General features: G+C 43.3%; 2 protein-coding genes across 9 annotated transcripts in view; one reads left to right on the forward strand and one right to left on the reverse strand.

Annotated features, from left to right (window-relative positions):
- Window positions 1-8771, forward strand: part of SIMC1 (SUMO interacting motifs containing 1) — a 75036-nt gene extending 66265 nt beyond the window's left edge. For 2 of the 4 annotated variants that reach the window (XM_032271777.1, XM_032271780.1), the window contains exons 8-10: window positions 8-164; window positions 652-736; window positions 7970-8771. In XM_032271777.1, coding sequence (XP_032127668.1) covers window positions 8-164; window positions 652-736; window positions 7970-8232 — 505 coding nt within the window. In that variant the 3' untranslated portion in view covers window positions 8233-8771. Of the gene's footprint in view, window positions 1-7; window positions 165-651; window positions 737-7969 lie in introns of those variants that run through there. The other 2 variants (XM_032271779.1, XM_032271778.1) reach the window with 2 other exon arrangements.
- A 74-nt stretch (window positions 8772-8845) lies between these two features.
- KIAA1191 (KIAA1191 ortholog) overlaps window positions 8846-15986 on the reverse strand; it is a 16707-nt gene continuing 9566 nt past the window's right edge. For all 5 annotated transcript variants that reach the window (XM_032271784.1, XM_032271782.1, XM_032271783.1 and 2 more), the window contains 4 exons: window positions 13310-13434; window positions 11006-11112; window positions 10669-10811; window positions 8846-10557 (listed from right to left, as the gene is read on the reverse strand). In XM_032271784.1, coding sequence (XP_032127675.1) covers window positions 10349-10557; window positions 10669-10811; window positions 11006-11112; window positions 13310-13434 — 584 coding nt within the window. In that variant the 3' untranslated portion in view covers window positions 8846-10348. The remainder of the gene's footprint in view (window positions 10558-10668; window positions 10812-11005; window positions 11113-13309; window positions 13435-15986) is intronic.

Genomic DNA, 15986 nt, shown 5'->3' on the forward strand with positions numbered 1-15986 from the left:
TACACAGAGAGATGTTCTTTACTACCATGGAAAGCCACCTTCTGCGCTGCAAAGTGTTAGAAATCATATTCCTCCACAGCTGCGAGACACCCACCCGCTTGCCCCTGTCTCTGGCCCAGGCCCTCTACTTTCTGAACAATTCTACGTCACTGCTCAAGTGTCAGGTACATTTCTTCCTGCCCAATTCCAGGCCTGGAGCACCTTTCTTTGCTCTAGGCCCAAATCCTTCCCATAGGATTTCAGCTTAAAACACAACTGTTTGGGCCAGGCACAGTGGCTCATGCCTGTAATTCCAGCACTTTGGAAGGCCGAGGCAGGTGAATCACTTGAGGTCAGGAGTTCGAAACCAGCCTAGCCAACATGGCGAAGCCCCATCTCTACTAAAAATAACAAAAATTAGCTGGGCGTGGTAGCAGGCACCTGTAGTCCCAGCGACTTGGGAGGCTGAGGCAGGAGAATCGCTTGAACCCAGGAGCCAGAGGTTGCAGTGAGCCAAGATCACGCATTGCATTCCAGCCTGGGCAACAAGAGTGAAATTCCATCTAAAACAAAAAAAGCCAACTATTTGAGCATTCTGTAAAGGTGAATTGAAAACTGTACCAAAATTTTAACTGGGGAAGGCATTTATTATCACTTTTGCTATCTCTGCAGTCAGATAAAACCCAGTGGCAGACTTGGGACGAACTGGTTGAACATCTGCAGTTTCTGTTGTCCAGTTATCAACATGTTTTAAGAGGTAAGCAGCGTTTGTTCACAAGTAGAGTTGTAGGAGGTCTCAGTGAACATTTGTATTAATCGTAGTTACACAGGGGATTCTAATTTGTTGACATTGTTCCTTGGTTGAATGTAACTTATTATAAGGGATAAGAAATGATATAACCAGAGTCACCAATATGAAAAAGAATTCACATATTCTTGTTATGGCTGACAATACATGGTTCTCATAGTTGTAAGATTGTGTAGGTAAGCAGAAGTCATCAGAACCTCCAGACTGGCCAACATGGTAAAACCCTGTCTCTACTAAAAATACAAAAATTAGCCAAGTGTGGGCATGCACACTTGTACTCCCTGCTACTCAGGAGTTGAGGCAGGAGAATCGCTTGAACCCAGGAGGCGGAGGTTGCAGTGAGCCAAGATCGTGCCACTACATTCCAGCCTTGGTGACAGAGCGAGACCCTGTCTCAAGGAAAAAAAAATCATCAGAACCCGAGAATGACTCAGGAATGACCTAAAGAGCCCTGGCATCCTCCCTTAGCCTGTTGCCACAGCACGTTTGCTCACTGACTGTGGACACTGTAAACATTGTAAACATCTGTCAATACAGTGTAAGTACAGAGCAAATCAGGAGCAAGTTGAACATGTACATCTTGCAGTAGATTTAAGGTACCCTAAGTCTATGAAAGTGGCTCTTCAGAGCTGCTCAGATCACAGCAAAGCCAGTGATCAATGATGATATAGGAGAATTAGACCAGGTAATCCTCAGAAGGCAAATATTGCCCAGGATAATGATGGAATAGCTGCTTCAAATGGGAATCATTTTATTAGCCAAGGATTAATGAGGCCTTTGGGAAAACTGAGGAACTGATGAACTATTAATTACTAGAGTAACACTGCTAGAGAAGAAACGTGGCATTCTTCCTGGATGTGATTGACGGACAAAGATGCATCCTCATGTGTATATGTTCTTGCCAAAACTTCATGACCTCGATCTAATGGCCAGGACACTTCAGACAAAACCAGAGTGAGTGACCTTTTCCAAATAACTGACCTGTACTTTTTTAAAGTGCCAGTGTCTTAAAAACAAAGACTGAGTTACTGTTCAAGATTTAAAAGAAACTAAACCACATGAATAATAAATGCAATGCATGACCCTAAGCTGGATCCTGAACAGGAAAAAATAAGTCATAAATGGGGAGACAATGTCCCAGAAAGAAGAAACCCCATGTCCTAGAGCCTTGAGGCGAGAAGTTGCATAGTGTGAGTCCAAGGAACGTAGAACAAGCTAAGCAGAGCAAGGCTGTAATACATTATTCGGACAACTGGTAAAACTTGAATAGATTAGATAACAGTATTGTGTCAATATGAAATTCCCTATTTTTGATAATCTTATTGGATTATGATAGTAAATGTCCTTGGCCTTAGGAAACCCATTCTGAAGTATTGAGGGGTAGAGGGGCACGGTGTCTGCAACTTACTCCCAAATAGTAAAGGGAAAAAGTATATAAGTGAAATGCACCTGCCCATGATGGTGTTGAGGTTGAGGTTGATTTTAACTCAGTAATGGCACTTGGGAAGGTAAGATAGCACTCAGGCCAGGAACTGAGAAAGCTGTTGTAGAGACAGTTTAAAAAAAAAAAAAAGCACTGGGTTTTAGACAGAAAGTCTGTGTTTAAATCCCAACTTCGCCACTTACTCTGTGTTGGACAGCTAACAGTTTCTTTCTTCTATAGAATGGGGATGATAGTATGTAACTTGCAAGGATTGATTATCGATGAGTATGAGAAAAAAGTAATAAGTGTTCAATGTTCATTGAATCTGTCTTCCTGTGTTCCTGGCCAGAGATGGGCTAAGGGTTTTCTCTGTTTTAGACTCTTGTAACTAACACTTAAAAGAGTCCATTGTCCAGTCCATGATATGTGGTTGTGGTTTGTGCATTTTGTAGTGCCCTCAAAGAAAGGCACATGTCCTTCTCAGAACAAAGCCCCAAAGGCAAGTTCCATGTGCTTTTAGCCTCACTGAGGCTTATATAATTGTTTTGGAGCTCTACCAGAAAGGTTAATATTAAATAGCTTGTTTTAAAGTTCACCTTTAACATTTCTTGTTCCTTTCTATTTTGATTCCCAGGGAATACACCTATCATGGACAATAATGACTTAAGATGGAAATGGAATCTACTTTTATTACAGAGTATTTTTTATGTTTTGATAAGGGAGAGAAGGGACTCAGACCAGTATATATTGACCAAGAATAAATGAAGTGTGTTCCAATGCTGTTTTATCTTTAATGTTTGTTCCAGCTTCTTTGGGATCCAAGAGTTAGGAATGAGGAAAATTAACACTAGTAGTTTGAAAACATTGTTCTGCAAAGAACACAGCTGAATGGTACCCTGCAGTAGTCAGCGTCCTTGTCGGTCAGTAAGCATCTTACCGTGAGGGCCCCTTAGTCATCTCTGCCTTCTGAGAGTGGTCTGCAGATGTTGTTGGGGCATTTTGAGATCAGTCTGAGTTGTCTAGCTCCAAGAGTGGGAGAAGAAGGGATGGGATTAGAGAGCCCAAGACTGCCTTTTGTTTAGGGCAACTCTCAGCATGGAGGAAGAGAGGAAAAGAGATTACGTAAATTCACCTGCACTGGCTTATATAATCGAATAACCTTGTGAAGGTATCCCCCCACCCCCTACCACCCTGCCATTACAGTTGGGAAAACAAAGCCTGAGAGAAAAGTACATGCAGAGCCAGGATTCAAACAGGTCTGTCAGAGACATGGATTCTGAGCTATTGGTTGGGCCTGTGTTCTTGTTCTTTGGCTTAGAAAAATCAATCCCCCACGCCCCAGTTGCATAGCCGTGTGGCTCAAGTTTCAGCCTCAGCAAAATTACAAAGGGCTGTCTGTCAGGGAGATTGTGAGTATGAATTCCAGGGGTTTGAACATATATTTAAATGAACAAATGCATGCTTTACCTGAATCCCACTCAGCGGGCCAGCATAGCCCACAGAAGTCAGCCACAGTTGTTCTGAGGACAGTAACACAGTCTTTCTGCAAGGAGCCCTGTCCACAGACGGGGGAAAGCAGAAGCAGGTAGGATCAGTTCAATTCATAGATTTATCCAGGCAACAGATATCTACTGAATGTCCTCTCTGTGCCTGGCTCATTGGGAAAACTTTAATGAATAAGACCAATGTGGTCCCTGTCCTCATAAAGCTTACTGTTTAGTGGAGAAATTGATCCTAAATGAATAATCACACAAGATCTGTTGAACCCAGGAGGCAGAAGTTGTAGTGAGCTGAGATCGTGCCACTGCACTCCAGCCTGGGTGGCAGAGAAAGACTCCGTCTCAAAAAAATAACTAAATAAAATAAAAGACATGAAGTAATGGTGTTAGCCAAGCAAATGGGGAGACAAGAGTTTTCCAGAAAGAAGGAACAGCATGTCCAAGGGCCTTGAGGCAAAAAGATGCTTAGTGAGTTCAAGGAACATAGAACAAGCTAGCAGGGCAAGGATGTAGTGAGCAAGGGGAGAATAACAAAATGAGACTAGAATAGTCGATGAGACAGGTTGTGAGGGGCCATCTTGGCCATACTAAGGAAATTCAGCTGGTTCCAAGAATGGAGTGAAGCCATCAAAGTGGTTCCAAGTAAGTAGTGTCATGATCAGATCTGCAGATGTAAAAGGCTGCTGTACCTGATGTGTAGCGAATCATTTGGCAGAGGGCCAGAGGGGGTAATGGTGACAAGGGTGTGGCAAGGACAGTGAGAAGGCAGTGGATGGGACAGAAGTACTTTGAAGATAACTTTGACAGGGCTTAAGTGACTGAGTCTGAAGGATGACTCCCAAGGTTCTGCCATTACTGACATGAAGAAAGATCTGCAGGGAAGATCAAGAGCTCAGGTTTGACGTGTTAGGTAGGAGATTCCTATAGTGATGATGATGATGATAAAATAATAGCTAATTCTCATATTGATCCAAAACTACTAACAATACTATCACCTGAAATGTCTTGAGCCAGGCATTATGCCAAACCCTTTTCAATGCTAAATGTCCTCATACAGTGATCAGCAACCTCTGACATAACAACTCTCATCCCTACCGAAGCATAAAATCGAAGGCCTTGCTGACTGGACTAACAGGGCTGAAGTCCACTGGTCATGGTTTCCTCCCCCATGGACAGTGCTGAGATGGGCACTGCTAACATTTGCTTCTTTAACTTTCCTGCGTGCTTTAGTAAACTCCAAATTCTTCTTGCTTGCCCTATAAGTTTCCCCTATTCCACCCAATTCAGTCAACTGTTTTTCCACTTCTTTCAAAATGATTTTTTATATTTTTCAGAGTGGTACATGCCTTAAGAAAATCAAAGTCTACAAAAAGGCTGTTTTCCTCCTAAGACTGCTCTTAACAAGTTGCAAATGAAACAGATCATATTTCCCTGTTTACAGCCCTCTACATCTATAGATAACCTGTTTGCTCTCAAAGGCCAAACTCCACGTTATAATGTGGCCTACCCTACCTTCCAATCTCATCTAGTACTACTCTCCCTTTTATTACTCTGGTTTTTTTTTTAAGTTTCTCAATTTATAAAGTCATTACCTTATGTTAGCTGAAACACTTTCAGTATCAAATGTAATTTTCATTGCTTTCCATGGATGCCATTAACATGTATATATGCATCCCCAGTGCTTCTGCACAGTTCCGGAGGCGGGGAAGTCCAAGGTTGAGGGGCTGCATCCAGGGAAGGCCTTCTTGCTGCGTCCTCCCATGGCAGAAAGCTTACGACCCTAGTTTTCTCTCTAGTTCCCAAAGCATGCTTTTCCTCAGGGCACTTGCACTTGCTATTCTCCCTGGACTGCCTTTGCATGGTTGCCTCTTCATCCGCTGGTACTCAGCTCAGAGGCCTCCCTGGCTGGAGTGGGCTGCTTCCCTCATTTCCCCAGTGTTACTGTTTATCACAGCATCTGATTTATTTCTTTGATTACATTTGCCACAAGCTATAATATTGTTGGCTAACTTGTCAGGCTTCCTGTAACTAACATATCAGTCCACAAGGACTGATTCCACTCTGTCCCCAGACTTTAGCCCAGTTCGATATGCAATAGATGCTCAGTAAATCTGTGCTGTTTGAATGTTGAAAGGGCCTTGCACTTCATCTCAAGGCAGCTTTGTTTCCTGTGTTTCCAGACTTTTTGAACATGCTATTGTATACTCATTGTACTTCTTCGCAGATTACAGACTTTAGAGGGATTTTACTTTTCAGTCATTTCATCTGAAGGTTGGGAAAAAACATATCGAATGTATTATTTGAAAATGTAACCTGATACACCACTTAATTTATTCTGTGTATTAAATCTGAACACAGTGTAGTTCAGTCCTTTTAATAACTGTTAGTGAAAGTGCCATCATCCCCATTTAAGAAATGAGGAGACTGAGAAATGATGGTGTACTTATGTGCAACTGGAAGTCATCAAGTCCCCAGAACCCTCTCAATGCGTGATGTAACCTTGTGCTCATTTGCCTCAATTCCACACAATTCTAGAACCTATTGGGGCTGGCCTCTGGATTTGGGATGAGATACCTTTATAACTTGTTTTCCTGAGTATTTTCATTTTTAGACCTATGGAAAAATTGAAAGAATAATACAATGAATGCCCATATGTAAACCATTTACCTTGATTCATTAGCTGCTAGGATTTTGACAGCTGGTTTATCTATTCTTCCATTTATATGCCATTTTTTCTGAAACAGTTAAGTTGTACTGTCATCATTCTATTAAGTACTTCAACATGTATCTCCTAAGCATAAGGATATTGTACTTCATACCACTATGCATTATTATACTCATGAAACTTGTTCTTTTTTTTTTTTTTTTTTTTTTTCCCTGACAGAGTTTGGCTCTCTTGCCCAGGCTGGGGTACAGTGGTGCGATCTTGGCTCACTGCAACCTCCACCTCCTGGGTTTAAGCAAGTCTCCCACCTCAGCCTTCCGAGTAGCTGGGATTATAAGCATGCACCACCATGCCTGGCTAATTATTTTGTATTTTTAATAGAGACAGGGTTTCACCATGTTGGCCAGGCTGGTCTTGAACTCCTGACCTCAGGTGACCCACCCACCTCAGCCTCCTAATGTGTTAGGATGACAGGCATGATCCACCACAGCCAGCCATGAAACTTATTCTTGATAGATTATCTATTAATAGTGTCCCAATAATATCCTTTGTAGGTGGTTGATTTTGGTTTGAGCCAGGATACAGTCAAATATGAAGCATTGTACTTGGCAGTCATACTCCTTGGTCTCCTTTAGTCTAGCACAGTTCCCAGCTTTTACTTGTCCTTCATAATAGACTTTTTTTAAGAGTCCAGGCCAGTTATTTTGTAGAATGTCCCGTAATTGGGATTATCTAATTGCTTACTCATGAGTACACTCATGTTAAATACTATTGACAAGAACATGGAATAGACCAGGCATGGTGGCTTGGTGCCTCACACCCGTAATCCCAACACTTTGGGAGGCCGAGGCAGGTGGATCACTTGAGGTCAGGAGTGTGTATATGCTACATACACACACACACCCCTGAGACTGGGTAATTTATAAGGAAAGAGGTTTAATTGGCTCACAGTTCTATAGGCATAAGGCATAGCAGCTTTTGCTTCTAGTGAGGCCTCAGGAAACACAATTGTGGCTGAGGGGGAAGCGGGGGAAGCAGACATGTCTTATGTGGCCAGAGCAGAAGGGTGAGGAGGTGCTACATACACACTTTGAAACCACCAGACTTCACAATAACTACCACTAGAATGGCACCAAGCAGATGGTGCTAAAACCATTCCTGAGAAATCACCCCCATGATCCAACCATCTTCCACCAGGCCCCACCTCCAATATTAGGGATTACAATTTGAGATTATCTAATTGTTTACTCATGATCACACTCATGTTAAATACTATTGGCTAGAACATAGATTAGATGAAGACATCTGTTTCCTCAGTATTTTCATTTTTAGACCATTTTTTATGATCACATAAAAATGACACAGATCCAAACCGTATCACTTTTTTTAATGTAAAACTTCTTAAGGACCCTAGAGAGCCAAGAACAAAGGGCCTTTTGGAAGTAGTTAATGCAGGCACTCCCACAGCCTTTGACTTATCCCTGTAGCTAGTCAACAAGTCTTTGCCAATACCCCACCTACCAAAATTAGACTTCTTCTTAAAAAAAGAATAAAAAGCAGTTCAGAGCACCCAACTGACTGTTTCCCTCTTACAGAACACTTAAGGAGTTCCGTGATCGACCGAAAGGACTTAATAATCAAAAGGATTAAGCCCAAACCCCAGCAAGGAGATGACATCACAGTGGTTGATGTGGAGAAGCAGATCGAGGCCTTCCGCAGCCGCCTGATCCACATGCTGGGGGAGCCTCTTGTCCCCCAACTCCAAGACAAAGTGCACTTGTTGAAGCTCCTGCTCTTCTATGCTGCAGACTTGAACCCTGACGCAGAGCCCTCTCAAAAGGGCTGGAGCAGCTCCTGAAGGCCTTCCAAGCACTGAATGCCAAGAATACCTCCTGAACTCTATCTCCAACTACTTAGAAGCTCTACAAGTATGAAAAGTGGCTAAAAATCTTACAGGACCAAACCCATATTATTTAATCAGTAGGTTATAATTTCTAACTCTAGTAAATATCTTTTTTTAAATAATCCTATCCTAGCCTGTTCTCAAATATGGCTTAAATATACAAGGTATATATATTTTTTAATAAATTATTTATACTTTTTTGAAACAGGTTAATACTATGTATACTACATGTTTAACATTTTCATTCAAGATGTGAAAAAATCCCTCTGCTGAACCCACTCTATACACCAATATTGTCATTCAAGGTACCAACGACCTGTTTCTGGAGAGAGATGCTCATTTTTCCCTAATGAAATATAAGCATTCTATGTTAGACCCGTTATATTGCCTATTAATTTGACTTTGTAATGGGGGGGTAAGAAACAAAGGATCAAGTGTGTTACAAAACATTTGATGTTAAAAGAATACAATAAAAAGGCAATCGTTTTTCAAAATACCAAGTTCACTGTGACTCTGGATAGGCAGAGTGGAATAACTATTGTTAAAAGGACAAAAAAAAATAGCCACATTTGAGAAAGTAGTAAGGATTTTTATTGTCACAACGAGATCATACTAGAAGACACAAATAAATTAGACTCTAGGGCCTCTCTATGGAAAGGTCAGCTTCTTATACAGACAAGGTACTATCCAAACAAAACACAGGGCTTTGAGACAGTTTTCAAGACAATGACTGAACCTGTACACAGTGAGGAGAAATTAAAAGGTGGTTTCACTGTTTCCCTCCCTCAGTAAGGTTATGTGTTGCATAAAGAGATGAGGCTCATTTTGGTGAAAAATGCTTCCATACAGAAAATTTTGAATTCACTCACCTCCCCCAAAAGACATTCCAGTCCCTGACCTGAACAAGGAAATCAAAATAAGGTAACACCACTGGCTTCACATGAACCTCAAGAATATAATCTAACTGTACCTACCATATCCTTTACTTTAAAAAAGTTTAATGTCCATTTACCTATACCAAATCAGTAGACTGAACTTTCTCTCTTAGCAAGTTTTTAACCAAATTGGAGTTAAATTAATCTCACTTTAAAGTGCAAGAAAGGCTCTGGTAGACTGGTGTTTGTCCTATGGCATAGACAGAGGAGCACACCTCCCGCAGGTGTGCCTAAGAGGGCCCACATGAAAAACTGGCTGCAGGATAGTGATCCATTAAGCAGGGGGACTCAAGGTTCAGCCTAGAAAGAAAGATCCCTGCCAAGTCTGGCTTTTACCTGTACCCAGGTCCCAAACAAATCTTGAGTCCCCTAACTGGTAAGACTGGAGCACAGCATCGGCCATCAACAGGGCCAGAGTCATCTTAGCGAATCAGTGAGCAACTCTACGCTATGATTTGTCAATGCTCACATGGATAGTGATAAAGGAATCAAGAAGCCTGGGCTTTGGAACAGCACATACATTCTTTACCTAGTAAGCAGTGATCAAAGTTCTTACCTAGGGTAAATGATGAAAAAACGGGTAATGAGGTCCCCATTGACCACTGAGAATATTTCGTCTAACTTTAAAGCAATACAAAATGGCTTCTTCCATACAAGGGCAAGCTTTGTACTAATGTTTCTCAAAAACCAATTATGTCTCCAGCTCTAGCCTCAGTTTAACAGGTTTTTTACTTTATTTTTTATTTTTATTTTTTTGAGATGGAATCTCACTCTGTCGCCCAGGCTGGAGTGCAATGGCATAATCTTGGCTCACTGCAACCTCCACCTCCTAGGGTTCAAGCAATTCTTGTGTCTCAGCCTCCCGAGTAGCTGGGACTACAGGTGCACACCATCACGCCCGGCTAGTTTTTTCAGTAGAGACGGGGTTTCACCATGTTAGCCAGGCTGGTCTTGAACTCCTGACCTCAGGTGATCTACTTATCTTGGCCACTCAAAGTGCTGGGATAACAGGTGTGAGCCACTGCGCCTAGCTGATTGACAGTTTTTAAATATATCTTTCCTATGTCAGAATCAAGGTAAAAGGGGAGTGGCGTGCAAGAAACCCTCTTCACCAGAATCCCTGGAGAGAAAGGTCTCTAGAAGCCAGTGGGTGTGAGCACATTCAAGTCACGAGGTTTGAGATTATGGGCCCGTGGTGGCTGTTTCTTCCCTTCCATCACTGGGATGTCCATCTTGGGTGGCTTCAAGGCTGCTGGATCTTCAGCCATTCGGTTAGTCTGGGCACGGATCAGTTCCATTGGAGAGGGCTTCTGGGCTCCTCGGTAGGCCTGGGTGGCAAAACTTCCTACAAAGTGAACCAGAGTGCAAATGATTTCAAAATCAGTAGGCAGCTCCTGAATTACAATATGGTGAGATGCCTGCCATGCTGCTTTCTTTTCTGAAAGCGCTGCCTTACCAGAATCATACTTCTGAAGGGATCTCGGTCCAAAGAGACTCCACTTATCTGACAAGTTTCTGTCCTTATCCCCACTTCCAGAGTCCATGGTGCTAGGATTTGGGGCAGGTAAGGCTGTCGAAGAACCAGAAGTGAACCAGCCCCTGGAAGAGAAAGAATAAAACATATCCTAAATAAAATACCTCTTCCTTCACCCTTAGAGATGTCTCACACCAAAAGAACAGAGTTTGAAGTATTCCTTCTCCCTCAGAAACCACAAGCTTAAATACAACCTCGTCTGCCACCCTAGCTTTCCTAAAGCACACAGGTCCTCGGAAGGGTCACAGGAAGGGCTCACCTTGGTCTCTGCTTAGGTGATGAGTGAGGACTGGTGCTGGGGGTGGACTGGGCTGATGCAGGCTGCCTCTCTTCTTTTGTTAGCTCTCCACTCTGTAGCTTTAGTTTCTGCTCCGATGGGTAAGAAGAGAGACTTTAAAAATGAAAGCAAATTCAAAACAGCTACGTCTGGGTATAAACAATTTGGTTTGCATTCCAACTTCAGGCACAAAACGTGGAATGATTTTGGATTATCTGACATAGTCCTTTCTTCTTGCCATACTAGATGGAACTCCATCTCCCTAAAAAATGTGTTCATTCTACACTATATCGCAAATATCCCCGTACTTAAAGCTTTACACTACAACTTTTACTTTCAGAAAAGTGAAGCAATTTCTCCGCATTCACCCAGCCGGTAAAATGCAAGAGCCAGAACTCAAGCTGCCAGCCTTCTTGGCCTCTTTAGCAGGGCTTAGGCTCTTGTCTCGCTGCTGTTTTTACCATGGACATGCCCTGCTATTCCCAGTCTCTCCAAGCCAAGACTCAGGCATGCTGCTTCTCTTCAGTAAATGCTTCCTCTGAGGAAGCTTCATTCTCTCCTTACCTCCCACAGTCAGCTACCCTGGGTTCCCTTAGCACCGTGAGCATTCCTCTAACTGACTCACAGTCTAGCAGGGAGAGACAGGTCATTTCAGCTCTTCTAGAGCAAGGCTCCCATGTTGACTACTCCCTCCAGGCCTGCCTGCCACTGCTTAGCCCAAGCTGCATTCCAAACCATGATCACGTTTGAACTTTCTCAAACACTCAACAGATCCATTCATGTAAGTTGACAGTCTGTTACAAGATGTAAGTTACAGCTAGCATTTACGGGCAAGACACAGAAAACGGGTCAACCAAAGTCAATCCTACCATTATATAAGGTGAATTCCTCAAATAGAATTCTCACTGACCTATCCTGGAAAGTTCTGTTAAGTGTCAAAGGCTAATGGTGCCCCTCTCTGGAAGCATCTGTCTTGTTAGAAGGCTTAAACTGGCCACCAGCCCAACCCTGATTTCCTATAGCAGTAGTTTGAAACCTAGCCTGCAGAAGAATCATCTGGAATGCTCGTTACGAAATGCAAACAGGCGCAGTGGCTCACACATGTAAACCCAGCACTTGGGAGACTGAGGCGGGTAGGTCACATGAGGTCACGAGTTCTAGACCAGCCTGGCCAACATGGTGAAACCCCATCTCTACTAAAAATTAGCCGGGCATGGTGGCACATGCCTGTAATCCTAACTACTTGGAAGGCTGAGGTGGGAGGATCGCTTGAACCCAGGAGACAGAGGTTGCAGTTAGCCAAGATCTCAACACAGCACTCCAGCCCAGGTGACTGCAAACAGGCCACAATGTTTTACATCCCCACCCACAAACCACTAGATCCGTTATTCCTCCTTCCATATACTGTACACTATGATCCTTTCCTGACTCTTGTGCTCTCCTCATCATGCCATCAGAACTCTTAAAGCTTGGGACAAACCTGGATTCTGACTCACCCTTGCCTACATAAGCCAGCCCAAGTTTCTTAATTGTAATTGTGTCCCTTCACAATCTGCCCCTGACTCCCTTATGAGCCCCTTCAGAAGCCAGATTTCCAAGCTGCTTTGGAATAAGGAGGAAAAGGCCAACAGGAAGTAAGGCATCAGGAGACTTGGGTTCGGGTACTATGAGTGGCTGAATAGATGACCTTGAATCCCAATCTCCTCATTTACAAAATATGGAGAAGAGCATCTGCCCCAAAAGGTGATTGTGAGGATGAAATGAATGCAAGGGCTTCACAAATCACACAGCACTATCCAGTATGAGCGGCTTTCTCTGAAAGAAAGTCATTTGAAACTATTCATTCAAATATTTGGCTATCATTAAATTCACCCTTACCAAAATTCTTCATTTATAGAAATGAAAATAGCAAAAACATTCCAATTCCACATTTGATTTTAACTTCTTAAGAATTAAATGCAGAGCAGGATGTTCCTTTCCAGTTAAACTGTTACCTTTGCTGAGGCTGCCCAGTTCTCCCCAAGATACTCCACGTTTGCTTTATGGTTCATAAAGTGCTCATATGTATATGTAAGCTGAGACTCTCACTTGATCCTGCTAACCAGAAGTAGCAAAACAGACACCCCCACTGTATAGGTGAATAAGCAAAAACTACAAGGCTAAGAGCTCTGAAGCGAGACTAACTCCACACCCCCAACTAACTGAGCTGGTAACTTTGAAACCACAGCCACATTTCAAGCCATGAACACTGATGGTTTTGTTTTTTGAAAGTTCCTAAGAGCTTACGTGGAGTGCTTCTGCCACTCGAAGGTACTTGGTCTCCTCAGTGGTGAGGCCCTTGTGGGGTGTGTAGCCAGCATCTCTCAGCCCTGCCTGTCGCCCAAAATGCTGAATGCTTTCCTGGGTCTGTTCTGGGAACAGAGGAGATGACAGTCACGCCCATTCCCCTCTCCCATCACAAAATAGGGAAGACAACATGGATATCTGCTGTTCTCCCCAGAAGCAAAAGACTACAATGACAATCCAAAGAAGAGGAGAGTTTCCCCAAAGAGGCACCATAGCAGTAATTCTGAACCTCACACAAAGGTTCTCTAGCCAGAAAGAAGCCTTCCCTCCCACCAAGCTGAAGAGGTTATTCCTAAAGGGATAGCTGAAGAACCTTGAGGTCAATACTCGAACACTTCTCTTAATTATACACAGTGACATTTTCTTTGTATCGAGAAATACAACATGGGGCTGGGCGTGGTGGCTCACGCCTGTAATCCCAGCACTTTGGTAGGCCAAGGCAGGCGGATCACCTGAGGTCAGGAGTTCAAGACCAGCCTGGCCAACATGGAGAAACCCTGTCTCTAGTTAAAAAAAAAAAAAAAAAAAAAAAAATGCAATGGCTCATGCCTGTAATCCCAGCACTTTTGGGAGGCCGAAGTGGGTGGATCACCTGAGGTCAGGAGTTTGACACCACCTTGACCAACATGGAGAAACCTCATCTCTATTAAAAATACAAAATCAGCTGGGCGTGATGGCACATGCCTGTAATCCCAGCTACTTGGGAGGCTGAGAGAGGAGAGTTGCTTGAACCCAGGAAGTGGAGGTTGTGATGAGCCGAGATCATGCCATTGCACTCCAGCCTGGGCAACAAGAGCGAAACACTGTCTCAAAAAAAAAAAAAAAAAAGAAATAACAACATGGAATCACTTGAGGCCAGGAGTTCAAGACCAGCCTGGCCAAGATGGCAAAACACATCTCTACCAAAAATATATAAATTAGCTGAGCATGGCGGTATGTGCCTGTAATCCCAGTTATTTGGGAAGCTAAGGCAGAAGAATCACTTTAACCCAGGAGGCTGAGGTTGCAGGGAGCCGAGATCGTGCCATTGCACTCCAGCCTGGGCAACAGACTGTCTCAACAACAACAAAAAAGAAATGCAGCATGAACAAGGCAGCTGATATCCCGACACAGTAAAAATTCTCCAAATATAAAACTTTCTAAGAGAGATGCACCACCCTCATCACCCACACAAAAGCTTTTGCCAAAGAGAAACTGACCACATTCAGGCTAGATGGCACCAGGGTACCATTCAGATTCAAACAGCCTGCCTTGAATTAGCCAGAGTCTACTGACTCCACGTTTCTCCTGTGTGAAATGGCCCATCCTGGTGCCTGGCACAGCTGACATACTCAACATTCCTTCAGTCTGACTTGATTATCTCAGAATAAATAAGTTAGTTCTGCTGTGGAATGAATAACGGCTGACTTTCTGCTTAATCTGTACACAAACTACAGAATACACTCTTATATACAGCTTGTGGCAGCTGTGGACCACAAGTCCAGATATCAGATACATTTTATGACTTAGTCATTCCTCTTCTAAGGAGGTTTCCATCAGAAACAGAAGCAAAGAAAAACTAAATGCATAAGGATATTCTCCAGACTTACCAGGTAGTCACTTGAAAATCTAAAAAGAAGGGATTTCGTGAATTACCGTATACCAATACCACGAATTTTTTTTTTTTTGAGATGGAGTCTCACTCTGTCACCTCAGCTGGAGTGCACTGGCATGATCTCAGATCACTGCAACCTCCACCTCTACAGTTCAAGCGATTCTCCTGCCTCAGCCTCCTGTGTAGCTAGGACTACAGGTGTGCGCCACCAGGGTCTCACTGTGTTGCTCCGGTTGGTTCTCAAACTCCTGGGCTCAAGCATTTCTCCTGCCTCGGCCTCCCCAAGTGCTATGATTACAGGCCTGTGCCACCATGCCCCGTTGGTTAACTAGTTTCATTAAAGTTAAATTTGTTTCTTAGAATGACTAAGTTTTGTAACATGGCTAGAACACATTCTCAAGCTTGTAAAATAAAAGTAGTGTTGCTGATTCAACAGGTGTGAATAAGAGAAAACCAAAGTATAGGCCAGGTGCGGTGGCTCACACCTATAATCCCAGCACTCTGGGAGGCCGAGATGGGCAGATCACAAGGTCAGGAGTTCGAGATCAGCCTGGCCAACATAGTGAAACCCTGTCTCTCCTAATACAAAAATTAGTCAGGGGTGGTGGCACACACCTGTAGTCCCAGCTACTTGGGAGGCTAAGGCAGGAGAATCGCTTGAACCCTGAGGCAGAGGTAGCAAAGAGCAGACACCACACCAATGCACTCCAGCCTGAGGGACAAAGTGAGACTCTATCTCAAAAAAAAAAAAAAAAAAAAAAGAGAGAAAACCGAAGTAAGAGTTTGGACTTTTGGTTCTTGGTGAATTCACTAGGAATTGTGCAAGACAAACTGATGCCCTCCTGGAGAAGATAAACGAGGGCTTCTGACTTCAAAAATGAGTCAACCTGGCCGGGCGCGGTGGCTCAAGCCTGTAATCCCAGCACTTTGGGAGGCCGAGGCGGGTGGATCACGAGGTCAAGAGATTGAGACCATCCTGGTCAACATGGTGAAACCCCGTCTCTACTAAAAAAAATACAAAAA

The sequence above is a fragment of the Sapajus apella genome, unplaced genomic scaffold (assembly GCF_009761245.1).
Source record: "Sapajus apella isolate SASKATOON/1434 unplaced genomic scaffold, GSC_monkey_1.0 scaffold249, whole genome shotgun sequence".
NCBI lineage: Eukaryota > Metazoa > Chordata > Mammalia > Primates > Cebidae > Sapajus > Sapajus apella.